This window comes from Anoplophora glabripennis, unplaced genomic scaffold (genome assembly GCF_000390285.2).
Source record: "Anoplophora glabripennis isolate ALB-LARVAE unplaced genomic scaffold, Agla_2.0 scaffold1508, whole genome shotgun sequence".
Lineage (NCBI taxonomy): Eukaryota > Metazoa > Arthropoda > Insecta > Coleoptera > Cerambycidae > Anoplophora > Anoplophora glabripennis.
The window spans coordinates 1-17711 of record NW_019417584.1 but is presented as its reverse complement, the minus strand read 5'-3'; the positions used below and the strand labels follow the sequence as shown (position 1 = coordinate 17711).

Sequence of the window (17711 nt, the reverse complement as noted above, 5' to 3'; positions counted from 1 at the left end):
TTTTTTAACCATGTTCGCCATTTTGGATCGAGTTTAAAGAACAAGAAACTCAATTTAAAATTTAATTTTCTATACGGTTATATTTTTTTTGTCCAGGTAATAATTTCTGCAAATTTAACATTAATCCGTGACAGAATGCTTGGACTAAGTTAGGTATAGGCATTGCTTCACAGAAAAAAAAGTTAATGTTTTTTCCTTTAAAATAAGCCTTTATAGAAGTACCTACGACTAATAGAAACCGAGATACATTGGATCAAAGTTGGCTACTTTTTGAATTTTTGGGCAATTTTTGCCCCTTTTGACGATTTTCATCTTATAACTTTTTTCTGAGTTAATTTAGGTATATGTAATGCCATATTCAAATGAAAGCTGGTTTCAAGACCTTTATGGTGCCTGAAGTTTGCACAGTTAAAATCAATCGAGATATGTCAATTTAACCAACGATACTTTTTTCTTTTTATAAAATTTTTATTACTTTCGGTATTATTTTGTCTAATAAATTTATTTTTGTGAATGTGAAAGTTAAAAAGTTTAAAGTTTTAAAAAAATTTTATAAAAGGAAAAAAGTGTCGTTGGTTAAATTGACATATCTCGGTTGATTTTAGTTGTATAAACTTCTACCAGACACCATTATAAAGGTCTTGAAACCAGCTTTCATTTGAATAAGGCATAACATATACCTAAATTAACTCAGAAAAAAGTTATAAGAAGAAAATCGTCAAAAAAGGGCAAAAATTGGCCAAAAATCCAAAAACTGGCCAACTTTGATCCAATGTATCTCGTAGGTACTTCTATAAAGGCTTATTTTAAAGGAAACCACATTAACTTTTTTTTCTGTACAGCAATGCCTATACCTAACACCTCAGAAAAAAGTTGTGGGCCAAAAACCAAAAAGAAAAAAACGTATTTTTTCGTTTTTTTACTGGTTTTTTTGGCCATATTTTTGTTACAAATATTTTTTTTGACTTCAAAAGGTCTCATTTCGATTGGAAATTCAATTTGCTACAACTTTTCTGTTGACAGTTATTTAGAAAAAATTCATAGTTTTCGAGTAAAACCCATAAAAATTAAAATACCACCTTTTTACTTCCATTCTCAAAAACGCACCCCTTTAAAAGGTAGCACTCCGCGGTTTTATCATTTTTTAGGGTCAATTGAACATATCAAACAATAAAATTTCTGTTACGTTGTCGTTCCTATCTAAAGTACATAAGCAATAGCCTATTATGCAACAATTCGCAAAATAACACTTAAAACATCAAATTAACATTGCTTGATAGCAGCCTACTCGAAAATTTTTGTTGAGGTTCATTTTAAAGTTTATCGACAGAATCCAGAGGCACCCTTCCGAAAAATCAATTTTGCCACGAAACTATAAGTTAGGAAAAAAAGTGAATGTACACTTTTTTTCAATAACAAACTGTCTGAGTCCCCATAACTCCGCCACTGGTTGCTTGCGGGACTTCTACTTCTACGGAAAAATGGCATCTTATGAGAAGCCAAATTTGGCTTAAATAGCCTTCTTCATTTCGAAATTATTTAAAAAATTCGAATTTTTTTAAAAATCTTTAACGCCCTATATTTCTTAAATGAAGCGTCCCTGGAAAAAAATCTATACTTGATTTTTTTCTTATTTTTTTATGAGGAATATCTCCTTAAAGTTTGTCGACTTAATCCTGAAACACCCTGTATAGTATTTTTTTAGTATGTCCCGCTTTCGACGAAATAATCCCGCTTTTTTACTCAAAAGATTTCAAAATCCCGCTTTGCCCGAAAAAAAATCTGGCAACGCTGACCGACACATTTTCAAAGCTACTTGAAGGTCAATTCTTGTTGTTTTTTTTTTATGGTAATACGATTTCTGACCTCGGACTCTGAAATTGGCACGCGCCGTATATTTCTTGGGAGGAGTACGCGTCAGCACACGTAACGCGAGTCGTTTAGAGGAGAAGGACGAGTCCTGGACGTCCTGCGCGCGTCAGGCGCTCGCCGAAGGCCTGAAACCGCTGAAATCGATACGCGCCTCCCGAGGTGTGCGCTCGGCACGTTATCCCCGCACGCCGATCGATCGAATCCCCCGTTTTCCGACATGTCGGCCGCCGAAACCTCGCTGTGGAGCGTCTCCGCGGGGTGTTCTTCTGCGGCGACGGTGACGATGTGAACGCCGTGTCTCGGGAAGCGCAGAATGCACTTGCACTTCGAGAGGACGGTGAACGCGAGGAGCGACTGCCCCATCCTGTCCCTCACCTGGATGGGAAAGGTGCCCGACGAGCTGCCGGAGGTAAGGGTCGCATTTGTCTTTTTTTTTGTTTTGCTGCATTTTTTCAGTCAATACTGTCCTGTAAAAATGATTAATTTTTCATTTATTTCTACGGATAAAGTACAAACCATTTCAATCATATGTTTACTGTTAACAGTTTTTTATTTTTTTAAATTATTTTATTCCATTTTTAAATTGTTTTCACGCAAATGGTGAAACAAAAAGTGCAACAAAACATCGTTCATTAAAGTCTAGCTGTAAAAACTCGCTTCCACACTGAAACAAGCAAACAAATACAAAATACACATCACTATACAGGGTGTTATTTAAGTACGTGGCCAAACTTCAACGGGTGATTCTTTGAGTAATTCTAAACAGTTTATATAAACATAGGTCCCATGTCATATAAGGGTTTTTTGTTTATTTTAATGTATTCTATCGACTGTTAAAATTAAGGCAGTTAAACTTCTAACACCCTGTATAAACATAGGTCCGGTAATGCCTCGTTTTCAAGAAAGTCCAACTTTATTTAAAAAATCGTTTTTTCGTGAAAATCTTAATAATCCTTTAGCCGGTTTTGTTGAACTTTGGCAGTGTTATTTATTGTAGTTAACCAACGTGCGCCATTGAATTTTTTAAACTTCTATAATTTTTTTTCGCATTAAGCAACTGCAAATACAACTTTTTTGTCTCTTGATTTTTTTCGTATTTTGTTTCCTTTTTGGAGAAAAAAAATAAAAGTCACTTTATTGCATCATATCCGTGGACAACAAATTAATAAAAAATTTTTTAGCTAGCATTAATCGCAACAATTTCTAAGACTAGAATAGAGTATTGATATGAAAAAAAAATAACAGGTACACCCCTGTTTTTAAGGGTTTGGTAGTTTTAATTTTTTTATTACGTTGTCTCCTCAGGGACATGCAATAAAGTGATTTTTGTTTTTTTACAAAAAAATTCTAGAGACCAATGTTTTCTCGGAAACTATAAGGATTTTACAAAAAATTTTTTTACGATATTGATTCCATTTCTCATGCTGCATCTATTCCCAATTTTTTTTGGACAAGTTGTGAATCACCCTGTATAGAGTTTAAATTTTAATTTTTTATTTATTTTTATTAATTATTTCAGAGTTTTAAAGATATTGACTCGAAATTTGATGTTTGTATTTTTTTTAGAAATATTGACAGCAACCTACTAGATAAGGTATCGATAGAAATTAAAAATACACAACTTGCAATAAAATCTTTTTTAATTTTTTCCTCAAAAACGGTGCATCCTACGAAAAAAATTGAAATGACCAATTTCGTTCAGAATTTATGGCGGATTTAAAAAAAATATCAGAACGGAAAAAAGTCAGTGGCGTACCATTTTTTTAATTAAAAATTGTTGTGGCATTCTCGCACGAACGCCACTGATGCAAGTAGAAGTATTCGGATCAGCCCAAAAAGTGCAAAGCGTTTTTAATGTTTCGAGACAATATCTTTAAAACTCTGAAATAATTAATGAAAATAAATAAAAAATTAAAATTTAAACACTATATCTCGGAAATGAAGCATATTTCGACCTACGTTTATACGAATTTTTTTCCACAAAATAACTTCGGCAACCACACCCTAAAGTATTTCGCAGTTATTTACAAACACCCTGTATATTTATTCTATTATTGTTAACTTACTCCTAGTATGTTTCAACTTATTCCAAACAGTTTATATTTTAATTTTTAGGTTCATTTTTTTTTGAAGTAATGTCGAATAAAGAAGGGGAATTTTCACTAACAATTTACACTTTTTCTTCGATATAAAAAAATTGATAAAATACATCTTTCTGTGGTGTCGTATTTACTAATAAATAAATTTATATTTAAATAAATAAATGTGTTTTTTTAGGATGAAGATTGGAAATTGAATCGCACGAACTACTATCAGGAGGGCTGGCTGGCCACTGGCAACGTGAGGGGCATAGTTGGGGTAACATTCACCACGAGCCATTGCAAGAAAAATGTGGAATTTCCTCTACGTACAAACTATAACCTGCGGGGCCACAGATCAGAGGTACTACCTAATATTTTCCTCAATTTTTATAAATTTACATATATTAACTAAAAATTAATATTGTATGTATATATATTTTTTAATTCACATTCGGAAAGTACACATCCTAGTTAGCTGATGTGCAAAAATTCATAAATTTTCTTCCACAATTTCCCGGGAAAACGCGCGGAAGCCATATTGTGACGTCATACCACTCGTTAGCAGCTAGCTCACATGCTTGGCTGGGTGTCACATACATCACATTGTCGTATCGTTTTTTTGCTAAGTGTAACATTAGTGGTAAAAATAAATAAACAAGGAAAAAACCTTAAACAGTACCACAAATAATGGCTTGGACCGTTTCCACTAAATATTTCGCGAATTTAGTGCCATTTCTATGGTATTTGCGCCATTTACAATTAAAAAACTCAATGATCGTGTATTTAAATTCCGAAGAGAAGAAGGTCTTGAAATATTTAAAGTAGTAAGAAATGGTAAAGATAATACATCAACTTAAATATTTTATAGGGATTTTAGTATAAAGAATTAACGCCTTTCTGTTCGCTTTCATCGCACACTTCTTGAATCGACGCGTTCAATCGGAAGCAACTACCTCCGTGCCCATTTCCTTTCCATATTAGTCGGGAAATTGCCAATTTGGCTGGATTTTAATGGCACAATACCGACACAATCGATACACTTTCATTAAACCGAAAATAGCAATGGCTTATTTGTACCTACGAAGAACAGTATGTTTATAAACAGTACTCAGCTCTTTCCTCACAAAACAAACACTTTCGTCAGACCGGAAATCCAAAGTTGTACGGAAGAAGGGCAGGCGTATTATTATTTTATGGTGTACCATAATTCTTTCTGATTCTTTCCAGGTTATTTTAGTAAAGTGGAACGAGCCATATCAAAAACTGGCGTCGTGCGACAGTTCTGGAATTATTTTTGTATGGATAAAATACGAAGGCCGGTGGTCGATAGAGCTCATCAACGACCGGAACACACCTGTGACGCACTTCTCCTGGTCACACGACGGCCGAATGGCACTCATTTGTTACCAGGTAGTCCGTTAATATCGCTCATTCCTTTATATCGATGTAGATTCGATCTTTTTTTTAGCATGCCAGTAATAAAGCTTTTTTAAAAGTAAAAGCACGATCGGTCTAGCGGCGGGGTATGAAAATTACGGAAAGGTTAGATAGAACAACAAATTTACGTATCTTTCTAAAGGTCAAAGGTAGCCTTCCTGTAAATATGAACCCATTCTTTCGATATCTTTTTGTAACTTGAAAATTGATCGATGTTGTAAAAGCTTTGCCGACATAAATTCATCTAGTTGGGCGGGTTTGGATGTAATCTGATTAAAGGAGAGGCATAGTAATGGGAGACTAATGTGAATCGATAGTAATCAGCAATTTTTTTCATTCATTTTCGGTTTATCTGATTATGTATCGCAACATTGAGTCACAACACTTAAACTATCTTCTTGTATCAGGACGGATTCGTTCTGGTGGGCTCTGTGGCCGGTCAAAGGTACTGGTCGTCCATGTTGAATTTGGACGCGACCATAACCTGCGGCATTTGGACTCCCGACGACCAGCAGGTCTACTTCGGCACTACCTCAGGTCAGATCATCGTCATGGACGTACACGGAGCCATGGTGTCCCAAGTACAGCTGGGCTCGGAAGTGGGCATCACCTCCATGGCTTGGTCCTGCGAGAAATTCAAGATGGAAGAAGGTGACGACAACGACACTAGCGTTACCAATTCAGGTAAGCTGCGATTCACTTTCGACGAAGCCGTTCCAATCCCTATCGTACCTTCCAGGTGATAGAAAATTCGTGTTAGCGGTTTCTTTACAAAACGGTTATATATTTTTGCTATCCACATTCGACGACGTGTCGCCCATCCAGATTAACACCGGACTGCAAGGTCCGATCTGTATGGAATGGAGCAATTCCAGGGAGTTCCTGGCGGTGTCTGGGATCGCCACTGGATCCCCTACCGTTGGGGTCCAAGTCGAGTACACCAACATGCTGAAGTTCTACAACGAGAAAGGCGTGCTGCTGTATTGCACGGTGATACCTGACCGACATGTAAGTGCAAGCTTTTCAATGGAAAAACCTTTTGTTCATTTCGTTTTCCAGTCTCGGATATCCACGCTGACCTGGGGCCATAACGACAAACGGTTGTTTCTGGCGACGGGGACGCAGATTCACATAGCCTGGGTCTCGAAGAGAATAGCTTCGCTTCAACTCCTATGCAGGCTAAGGATACACAACCTAATCCCGAACGAGTCGCAACTGGCCTCTCTACCGTTGCCTCTTCGCTTAAGGAATATCATTGGGAATCTGTTTGCTCAAACAATAAGGGTAAACATTACTCTTGCAGCAAAGCTTAGAATATAAATTTTGCAACTATTTTACAGTGCTGCGTTCCGGAACCGAGTTCTTTAAGGGAATTCGTGTCTAGACCTCCAGTGGGATCAGTTCGTTTACATTGTACGATGATCAGACACGACGAGGAGAATAACCTAACGTCCGGAACATGCTACACGCTGTATCTCGAATACCTTGGTGGTCTGGTGCCCCTTCTCAAGGGCAAAAGGACGAGCAAAATCAGGCCGGAGTTCGTTATTTTCGATCCACAAGTGGAAGGTAATGTTTACGTTTTAGAATCAAGTTTATTTCTGTTCCTGTAAGTAGATAATGTAAAAGTTTCTTGAATTGATCTAGACTACCAATTGTATTCATCAGAATCGAAGAGCTCGTCTTCTTCGAGCAACTCTGCAAACGGCGGCTGCAATAGTGATACGTCGGATTCGGATCGGGAAGACGGTTGCACTGGGTCCCCCAGGATGCAAAGGAGGAGGAAGAGGAAGAATAAATACTACTCGCATGTGACCCACCACGACAGACAGCCGTATCAGAGGCAGGATCAGGATAGCGAGCACGAGGACCTTTCTTATGTCGACACGCTTCCAGAGGTAAGCCCGATGGCCTTTTTCTGTGCTTTGTTATTCAAACTCTTGCTGTTTCGCCATCGGAACGCAGTTTTTTTGTCAAGGTCATGGGTTTGGGCCCCACGATGTACGCCATATTCATTATCTTACACATCTTATCAGGATTAATTGAATAATTTTGTTGTACGATCTATACAGAATTTTTTTTAAGGTTGCACAAGACAATATTATAAAAAATACTTTCATTTTCCAGCAGGTACGTCTTGTCGAGGTGACGTCGAACATTTGGGGAACAAAATTCAAAATTCACGGGCTGGCCACGTCAGTACCCGTAAATCTGGGTCAAGTGACTTACAAGACGTCGCTCCTCCACCTGCAGCCCCGTCAAATGACGCTGGTCATGACGGAACTACGCGACGATTTCCCCGTAGGACCTGACCCCACGTTTAATCCCAACCTATTCTCTGAAGACGAAGAAGAAGTAGTCCAGCCGGAGGAAAGATCGAGAGGTGTCAGGGGATCTATAGACATCCCCATAGCGCCTATGTCACCGCGAGGTAACGTTCTGGGCAAGCAGAAGTGTTCGTACCTGCTGCCAGAGCAGGGCGTCCGGCGCATAGGTGGGTCCAATTGTCAATTTTAACTTAACACTGACTGAAAACTGAACGTTCCAGAAACACCAAGTTCGTTGCTGGCCAAACCCGAGTCTTATGATGAAAAATGCTGTTACGTAGAAGTAAATGAAGTAGTAAGCCTTAGTAATAACGATCAAATCCGTCCTCAAGCATCCAGCAGCACAAGCAATGGTGCCCTGTTAAGTTTGCGTCCAACCAGTACACAAAGTACGAGCTTCATCGGTCAATTCATGCAGAACGGGGCGCAGAACGGAGGCAGTCAACGTCACGCTATATCGCCCATCTGCTGCGAGGTAAGTGTCATCCAATCTCTTTATCGATGTTTTTGAAAAGAGACTCTCAAGATCTATTAACCAGGTGTCCGTTCCGGCCTTGCAGTCGCCCAAGAACGCGGTGGCGCCCAGTGACATCATCTTCGACCGCCCTCCCGCCTCCACGATCATATCTTACTCTGCCAGCGAATATTTCAACGGGAGCAACGCCTTACAGGTGAAATCGAGTTTGGTCGAGCAGACCGCGAAGAACATCTCCGTGACGTTTGGCTTGAACGGCGAACAGCACAAACCGATCGTTATCAAGAAAATTCAAGAGGACTCGCCTGTGGACAGTAAAAAGGCCAAACAAGCCGTCAACGAGTCCTTGAATAGAGAATTGAAGTTTATAGACGAAGAGAACTCGGGTACAGGTCCCTCGACGTCCAGAAGACCTCCACCGCCCACAACTTGCCTGATAGACTCGATGGTGAGAAGTTGCAGTGTTGGTAAGACTTGATATCTAACTCTAACCGTTATTATTAGTGTATTACTCGTTTTCTTTTAGGATTCCTAGACATGGTGGACGCCCAGTTGGTCCCAAGCGACGCTTCGTTGCTGATGTTGCGTAAGGAATTTCCGAAACGTTTGGTGCTGGTGAACAAGAAGCCTAGGACCAAGAGGCAGAGCAGGATGGTCTCCAAACCGTCAGACCATCACTTAAAAGCGTCAGATTTTAATCCTAGGTTAAAAAATTGCGGCAAATCCAAAAGCTTGGACTCGAGTGATATTTTCCCAAGCAATGAAAGTTCCATCGGTAACATAGCAAAGAAAAAACCTGAAGATATACTCGAAGTGGAAAATAGTGCGGTGGAAAACAGTCAAGGTTCTGATACAGTGGTAGAAGAGAAAAATAACAGTAATAAATCAACAAAAAGAGACTTTTTCTCGTCGCCTTTAATGAGGAGGAAGAAAACGGATGTCGGTGAACAAAATAGAGGAAGGAGCACTCAGAAGAAGATCAACCAACAAGCGGACGTCACTACCGAGAAAAACGGCGTCTCGATACACACCCAGGCCTTAGCTAACCTAGAAAAGTTAATAACTAGGCTTAGAGAGGACGACGGCAAGTCCTCGCCTTCTCACGCGCCTAGACTGCCTAGAAGTTCGCCCTCTTCACCAGCGCCTACTAAAAAGGGTAAGGAAAAGGATCTATATCAAACTTCATATTATTACGGTCTCAATTTAAGGTATCCGGCCTCAATCTGCTTCTCCTATAAGACGGAAGCTGCTAAGCTCGCCCCTTCTAGGAAGGAGGAACAGGAAGAATAAGAATCAGGAGAGTTCGGACGACGAAGTCAACGCCTCTGGGGACGAGATCTTCAACGGCACGAACTACAAGGACCTGGAGACCTTCCAGAAGTCGCAACTTAGGCAAAAGGTAAGATCTACTAAACGTTCCAAGAGGAAATAATTACGTGAACTTTCACACAGCTGAAGAGAGGCAAGATCGAGCCGAACGGGAGCAGCTGCAATAACCCCATAATACCCCAGAGGAGGGAGTTTGTGATGCACAACAAGGCCCCCATGTGGAACGAGAACAGTCAGGTCTACCAACTCGATTTTGGCGGAAGGGTGACCCAGGAGTCGGCCAAGAACTTCCAAATAGAGTTTAGAGGAAAGCAGGTACTTCACCTAGAAACAATTTTAACTGCTGTTTCTACGTATCTGTTTTTGACATTGATTTTGTTCCGCAGGTGATGCAGTTTGGACGGATCGATGGGAACGCCTACACCTTAGACTTTCAGTACCCCTTTTCGGCGCTGCAAGCGTTTGCGGTAGCTTTAGCTAATGTCACGCAAAGACTTAAATGATTTTTTTTCTTTGGTTCCACGTGCCAATTTCGGGATATTTTGGAAGTTTTGTATTGTTGATTTTCGTTTAACGTATGTTTTTCCGTTTTTGAAGAAATTCACATATATTTTATAGATGTTTTGACCGATATTTGTTACCTATTGGGATGTCTCGTCGTTTTTTCATTTATATATATTTATATTGTATTTAATGTTATTACTGTCAATATTATTAATAAAGAGATATTTCGTAGTGGGAACTTTCTTACACCTCTTCAAAATTTGGTCTGTAATGCATTAATATTTAAAAAATATTATCCAAACAGTACCAATGAAAAACATTAATTTTTGGCGCCCAACGTGATTCTAGTCAAAATTATAAATGCACGATTTTCACACAAAATTTTGGCGCCCAACGTGGGGCCAGGCCAATTAAAAATCATTATTCAAAATAAAACCATAATTCCAATAGTTATAATAAATTAAATTTTGGCGCCCAACGTGGGCTGGTCAAAAATTAGAAATGCACGATTTTCACACAAAATTTTGGCGCCCAACGTGGTGTGCGTACAAAATGTGCACACTAAATTTTCACTTTTGACCCTTGGTCTACCCCTTGATTTTTACCACGTTTATCAACTTGTTTACGTTTTGAAATATTTCTTTTATCCCCGGGAACACCAACAGTTGGAAGGTTAGGAAAAGTGGGGACTTTGGTAAATTAAAGCCAGCACGATTATTCAATAATTTATTTCGTAGGCATGATTATAAAACCAAGCAACAACGTATAACAACCCTTAGAATCTATGACAATATATGTATAACTATCCCTCTTGTCTAGGTCTCTAACACTTATATAACTCTATATTTACAAGTTAGTGTTCCCCATTCGAACCCATAGGCAGTCTAGTAGACTATTTTATTTGTATTCTATACTTAGGTAGGCGTTTTTTTTTTTTGAACAAACACAACTCGTTAACGGTTTACGTCTTATTGCTCGGCAAATTCCTGCGCTACATTTTCGTTAATTTTCCTCCATTATTGTCAAAAATGTAAAAGAAACTCTGGAATACCAAACAACGCCCCCGATCCTATGTCTCTATATAATTTTTTATATTCATCAGTTTCGTTAACGCTACTACTATTTAGTAATCGATACATTCATTTTTTTTATTATAAGGTGCTAGTTTAATATCCTTTTCATTTAGGTAGTTCAATTTATGTCTATAATGGCACTACGTGTCATAAGAAGTCAGCCAGGTGCGGTATTCGATCCCCAAAAGAATACCAGGATATATCATAAAGACAAGTAAATTCAAATAAAATTCAACTTCAGCAAAAGAAATGTAGCTCATCTGTAGGAATAGACTCACTTCGGAGACACAGATAATCTCCCAATAATTCAAAATAAGATAATCAAAGTGAGAATAGTGTTTGCAAAAAATTTTGGCGCCCAACGTGGGGCCGGTCAAAATTAAAAATCACCGGAATACCGCACCTTAGACCTCGCGTTTTCAAGAATACCTAGATATATCACAAATCAATCGACAACAAACACACACACACGCACCCACACACACACTAGTCTCATCTGACTGATACAAAATACATCGGTGAGCTCATCGAAGGTAATGTATATAAATATTTGATGCATATGTATTTACAGATCAGGTAATTTTATTAAATTTCTCTTATAAAATTTCATAAGCTTCATTTTGTCGACGAAATAGGACGAGGTCGGGTCCGACGCGGGATACGCGTAAGGGGCGGCACAATGACGTGCTCCCCAGAGGGGAGGGGATGAACTTCTAGAGGAACTGAGAACACTTCTAGTAATGGAGAATATCGTTACTTGAAAGCTACTTATATTATTTAAAGAAAAGTATCTATTCAAGCAAATACTGGTTAAAAACCAAAACATGAATTTTTGAATAAAATTTTTCTTCAAAGAAGAAACGAACATGGCATATTCATCAAAATTCGTTGGAACTGATCCTGGCAAATATCTCAGCAGTATTTTTAGTGCCACTCTGCGTCCATGTGCACGAGTATAATAAAGCGAAGAATATTAGGCAAAATAGAATGAAACAATCATTTTTCATTGGTCCAATATTTAAAAAAATGGAATAGGAAGTACAAAACATCCTTAAGCAGACCACGGAACAAAATTTAAAGCTGGCAACCATTGAAATACCTAGAGAATTGTTTTCCAATGATCCACAGTCACCCAATAGTTTTGTAAAGATAAAATAGGGAGTCAAAAATAGTTTTAAACAAACCACAGAACAAAATTTATGGCGGAGAGTTACTAAATACTTTCCAAAGATAGAATAGGAAGACGGACTAGCTTTTCTTTAAAGCGATCATAGAACAAAATTTAAACATGTCAACTGATGTAATATCTACAGAATGATTTTGCAATGGTCTAGAATTATCCAATATTTTAGAAAGATAAAATAGAAAGATCCAAGACCTACAAACTGTTAAATAGACCATGGAACAAAATTAAAAGATGTCAACTGGCGTAATACATACAAATCCTTTTCCAATGGTCCAGAATTACCCAATATTTTATAAAGATGAAATAAAAAGATCAAGATCCAAATTTCTTTAAACCGACCAGGGAACAAAATTTGAAGAAATTATCTAATGAAAAACCTGAATAATCCTCTTCAAAAGGTATAGAATTATCCATTACTTTATAACTACAGAACAGGAAGACCAACATATCGTTAAATAGACCATGGAACAAAATTTAAATATGTCAACTGGCGTAAAATTTACAAATCTTCTCAAAGGTCCAGAATTGCCCAATATTTTATAAAGATGAAATAACAAGATCCAAATTTCTTTAAATCGACCATGGAACAAAATTTGAAGATGTTAGCTGATGAAGAACCAAAAAAATCGCTTTCCAAAGATACATAATTATCCAACACTTTATAAAAACAAAACAGGAAGATCAACATACCGTTAAATAGACCATGGAACAAATTTCAACGGTGCGTATTAAAGCATTACTTGTAGAAAGGTTTTCGCTTACCCTGTACAAATATAATTAGGCGTGGTCGGGCATCCGGGCGCCCCTACGCGAACCCTGGTCGGCGATCTTAAAAAATACACATTCTTATATTTACATAACAGTGGTGATGTTCGATGACGACGATGGGATGAAGTGTAGGCACTCGCCGGGGGCGTACGCCCCTATTGCGGGGGCGGACACCGCACGACGGTGGTGGTGGCGAACTCGGAGAACTTCTTGTCGATGGGGATCCTGTCGTCGTAGAGCGTGGGGGCCTGCAGAATGATGCCCGCCGTTCCCACGAGCACCGCGAGGGTGAATATCCACAGGAACAGCCTGTCCAGCACCATCGCGACGTACTTCCAGTCCTCCTTCACCTGGAACAGGAGGAAATTCTCTCTGGGGATGAAATACGTTTGCAAAAAATCAAGTTCGGACGTTTGTACGACGCCAAAGAAAGTTGATTGGGCTGTAGACGGAAGCAGTGTTAACTATGCTATTTTTCCCGGGTCAATTCGTATTTTGACCACAATATCAAGCACTGGCAAGCACTGGCAAGCAAGAGTGGCCCAGCCTACTTTTTTTTGTGGCGTTGAGTTGCCAACGATGATGCAAGGACTTGAGACATAGGATAGTCGCGTTCTTTGACAAACAAAGTGTGGTGAATAGAATACATTCTCGACTATCGGAAAAATAAACGACGTCTGTAACAGATCTCGCATTATTTCGTAGAGAAACGTTCAGCAATCTCAGATCCCGGACTATTTCGGGAATATCTCAGGGAAATATGACTTGGCGTCGCTCGTTCGGATAACGGCTTTAAGATCCCGACAACAATATAGATAAAGCGTCTCCGACGACGTGTTCTGCACCATGAATTCTCTCTAGGTGCAGTTCTGGTTAAATAAAAATTTTAAAAATAATCCCGCACGTCCAGCGAGTATATGACAGACATACACAACAATTTCACGCGTCGTTTGAGCCCTGAGAGGGTTCCCAGGATTCTTCGATGGAGAACTGCTGTATTTTACAAAAGTAGAGTCCAAATACAACTAAAGAGAAGTCTTTCACGGCTTATTTACTTTATTTTTTTCGTCACTGCCCAAAGAAATCCGAAGTCCTTTTGAATTTAAAGTCATATATGACAGCTCTTAGGATGATTTAGAAGAGTACCATTCAACCAACAGGAATTTAAAAAAATCAATACACAAATCAATTAATTCAAGTTATTAGTTACAGTGACCGTTACTGACCTTCGTCGAGTCCTCCAGCATCTTGGTGTGCTCGGCGATGAAGCGGACACAGAAGCAGGACTTGTGAATCTCCGGAGGACACCGGCTGTGCGAGTACGCCGGATTCCTCAGCACCGGACTCTTCAAGCCGTTGTCGTTGTCCCCGGGGCCGGCCAGCTCCTCCGACTCCGAGTGTGCCATGGCGACGGGCCCGTGGATCTGGCAGCTGCCCCCGAAGGGACCGCCGTCGGCGAGGCTGAAAAATTCCCATATATTAAACGCTACGGATATAAAACAAGGATATAAAAGTCACCGTTACATTGGAACTGTTATTTTGACACCGTTACTTGGGAACCGTTACTTCGGAACCGTTCCTTTAGAACTGTTACTTTGGAACGGTTATTTCGGAACCGTTACTTTGGAATCGTTACTTTGGAACCGTTATTTCGAAACCGTTACTTTGGAACCGTTATTATGGAACCGTTCCTTTGGAACTGTTACTTAAGAGCCGTTACTTTGGAACCGTTATTCCAGAACCGTTACTTTGGAATCGTTACTTTGGAACCGTTACTTTGGAACCATTATTTCGGAACCGTTACATTGGAGCCGTTATTTTGGAACCGTTATATTGAAACCGTTCCTTTGGAACTGTTACTTAGGAGCCGTTACTTCGGAACCGTTATTGCAGAACCGTTACTTAGGAACTGTTACTTTGGAACCGTTACTTTGGAACCGTTACTTTGGAACCATTATTTCGGAACCGTTACATTGGAGCCGTTATTTTGGAACCGTTATATTGAAACCGTTCCTTTGGAACTGTTACTTAGGAGCCGTTACTTCGGAACCGTTATTGCAGAACCGTTACTTAGGAACTGTTACTTTGGAACCGTTATTTTGGAACCGTTACATTGGAACCGTTACTTTGGAACCGTTACCTTGGAATCGTTACCTTGGAATTGTTACCTTAGGAACCGTTAATTCGGAACCGTTACTTTGGAACCCTTACCTTGGAACTGTTACTTTGGAAACGTTATTTTGAACCCGTTACTTCGGAACCGTACTGTTAAAATGAAATGATCATTTCATTTCATTTGAACTTTTTAGAGGCCCGAGACGAACAAATGAGACCCTTACAGCGAATTAAGGGCCGGACTTGATCCTAATGCCTTTTTTAAAGAACGAAGCCATGTCGCGGCACACTACGATGCAATTATTGTTTCATGTTATACGAAACATGTAAAACTGGTATCGATTTCGTACATTTCGTTGTTTTCAGCGTTTCGCAGCGCGGCGAAAGGGCTTTATTTAAATTTGCCAGCGCCGAAAGTCCAAACGGGAATTACAGAAACTTTGCAACGAATTGAATGAGCGGTCATTCGAAAAACCAACCAACTATAATTGCGAATCCCTCAAAATCGACCCTTCGATTACTCTTTAAACTAACAATCGCACTTAATGCAATGCTCCCAATTCAACCCGTCTTAATTTCCTCTAATAGTGCCCCGGTTATGGATCGTAAGGAAATAACACCTTTCTCTTCCGGCCTAATACCGGCGAAACGCGAGGAGAGGGATTAGCGAGCGCCCCTGCAATTATTTTTCGGCGAATTACAGCCCGCCTCCCCCGAGTCACGTTATTAATTGTCACCCCGGGTCCCTTCTCCTCCAGTTTTTTTGCTAATGGAAGCTCCTCGCCATTATACTCGTTTTTTTAGCCGCTTGTAAGGCACCCCACTCAAGTCTGTTTCACTCGTTTTTAATGAACCGCTCGAATCCCGTAAAGGACTGCACAAAAAAACCATAAGTGTACGCTGAAACAAGTATTAAACGGTTACCTTGGAGATAAGTCTTCCTTGCTCGGTGTCCTGCTCGGGAATCTCCTCTTGGGACTGGAGTCCTCCCTGTGAACGGTGGTGTGGTAGGGGTAGAGGCAGGTGGAGGGCTCTCTACCCCTCGTTATGAAACGGTTGGCCAGAAATTTGCTGGAAGTAAAATTTATTGTTATAAACATTTGCTTCCTTCCTTGCTTTGGAAAGGAACTTTTGGTTGTGCCATTTACCTGTTGGTTTCGAAGACATAAGTAGGCCTCTTCATGACTAATAGTCTAGGGAGGATGTGAATGAACACCCTCTTCACCCAGGGCGACATCTTGTGGGTCTGCGGCGAACGAAAATGAACGTTCAAGACCACTACTGTCACACATATGCTGAAAAATATTCAAGACTATTATCGAAAGCAACAATTATGTGTCAACATTGCGTTCAAAATCTCCTCAGTTAAATCGTTTATAAAAATCAAAAACAGCAGCGGTCCAAGATATAAGCCTTGAGGCACACCAGATAAAGGGTGGTAAATTGAAGCTCGATTTCAACAAACTGCTGAATGTAGTTGTGGAATCAAATTGTTAACAGCATCAATTTGATAAACAGTTTGGCTCTGTTGATCTAAATGTTCATAAGAGAAGAAAGCAAGATTTGTTATATACCATCTTCGAGTTGTTCTGTGACTAAGATGTTCTTAATATCATTAAATAGCAAGTTACTAATTTTGATTTTCAAGAAATGCATAATACGTGCTTTTCCGAAACTGAGCTCACTGGGTACAAGAGAAAATATGTACAAATTGAACTCCCAAGAGACATAACGCCGAACATTTTTACCTCGGCCCTCTAAAACCACTCCAGTTCACCACCGGAATTTCCGGCTTTGTTCTGAGAGTTCCTGCGTGTAATTATATCCAATTTTTGGGGTACACGCTTGTATAGCTGCCGATCCCAGGGTCTTAATTGGAGCAACCTTAATAGACACCAACCGCAATTGGTTTACAGTTCCTTAGTAAATTGTTCGGGACTGCAAACAGGCAAAATGCCCTTGTCAGTCCCTCGTATAGCCCCTTCAAAGGCAGGAGCTTCGGGAAGATTACTGTTAATGGACCATGTTACAATGAGAACCCCATAGATTAATAAGTAGACACGTTCGTTATTTTTTTTTTAGTCGTTGCATGGAAGGCGGTATAATTACATAACTGAAATCAAGATTTCGAACCGTTATCCTCAACTTGACAAAGATCGCGCTACTTTTAATATCTCATCTCAGGCGCCTGAGAAGTGTATTATCGCTTTGCGGAAGATTAAAACTTTTTTGCTTAATTCTCGGGCGAGAGTTAATTTTAGACATCGCCGAGAATCATTTTAATGATATAATCCCTCAGTGGAGGGTCCTCTGGGGAATATTACAGAAATAAAATATTTCCTTTTATAATTAGTACATTTTTCGCGTCCGGTAAATTATATTCGTGTTTTCGATTAAAACTTCGCTTTACGGATGCTTTTTATGATGCTACGTGACCGGTATTCGGAGATTTATGCGCGTCAGTAGGGTATAATTGCGGTCTCTGAGTCTCCCCCCTCCACTTTCTGGCTTGGGATGACCTTGAGGCCGAAGGCCGATGACGTT

The 17711-nt window shown here is 39.6% G+C and overlaps 2 protein-coding genes across 2 annotated transcripts; one reads left to right on the top strand and one right to left on the bottom strand.

Annotated features, from left to right (window-relative positions):
* Window positions 1–1408: 1408 nt before the first annotated feature.
* LOC108916326 (tubby-related protein 4) lies at window positions 1409–10222 on the top strand. Its single transcript, XM_018722546.1, has 15 exons — window positions 1409–2281; window positions 4150–4314; window positions 5181–5363; window positions 5798–6074; window positions 6130–6398; window positions 6450–6674; window positions 6731–6959; window positions 7038–7288; window positions 7518–7884; window positions 7939–8192; window positions 8257–8659; window positions 8719–9348; window positions 9401–9591; window positions 9645–9836; window positions 9908–10222. Exons 1-15 carry the CDS (start codon window positions 2186–2188, stop codon window positions 10022–10024), a joined length of 3849 nt encoding a protein of 1282 aa, XP_018578062.1. The 5' UTR covers window positions 1409–2185; the 3' UTR covers window positions 10025–10222.
* Window positions 10223–12513: 2291 nt separating this feature from the next.
* On the bottom strand, window positions 12514–16462 carry LOC108916319 (acetylcholine receptor subunit alpha-like; the record flags this gene model as incomplete). Its single annotated transcript, XM_018722533.1, has 4 exons — window positions 12514–13402; window positions 14279–14513; window positions 16092–16238; window positions 16316–16462. Coding segments are annotated over 4 exons (724 nt in total), but the record flags the coding sequence as incomplete, so codon positions are not given.
* Between the last annotated feature and the right edge of the window lie 1249 nt (window positions 16463–17711).

Excerpts from the sequence above, each read along its gene's own strand:
- LOC108916326 (XM_018722546.1), top strand. The coding sequence starts at position 2,186 with ATGCACTTGCACTTCGAGAGGACGGTGAACGCGAGGAGCGACTGCCCC. Across the intron at positions 6,075-6,129 it reads CACTAGCGTTACCAATTCAG|GTGATAGAAAATTCGTGTTA; the intron begins GTAAGCTGCGAT and ends CGTACCTTCCAG. Across the intron at positions 7,289-7,517 it reads ATGTCGACACGCTTCCAGAG|CAGGTACGTCTTGTCGAGGT; the intron begins GTAAGCCCGATG and ends TTCATTTTCCAG.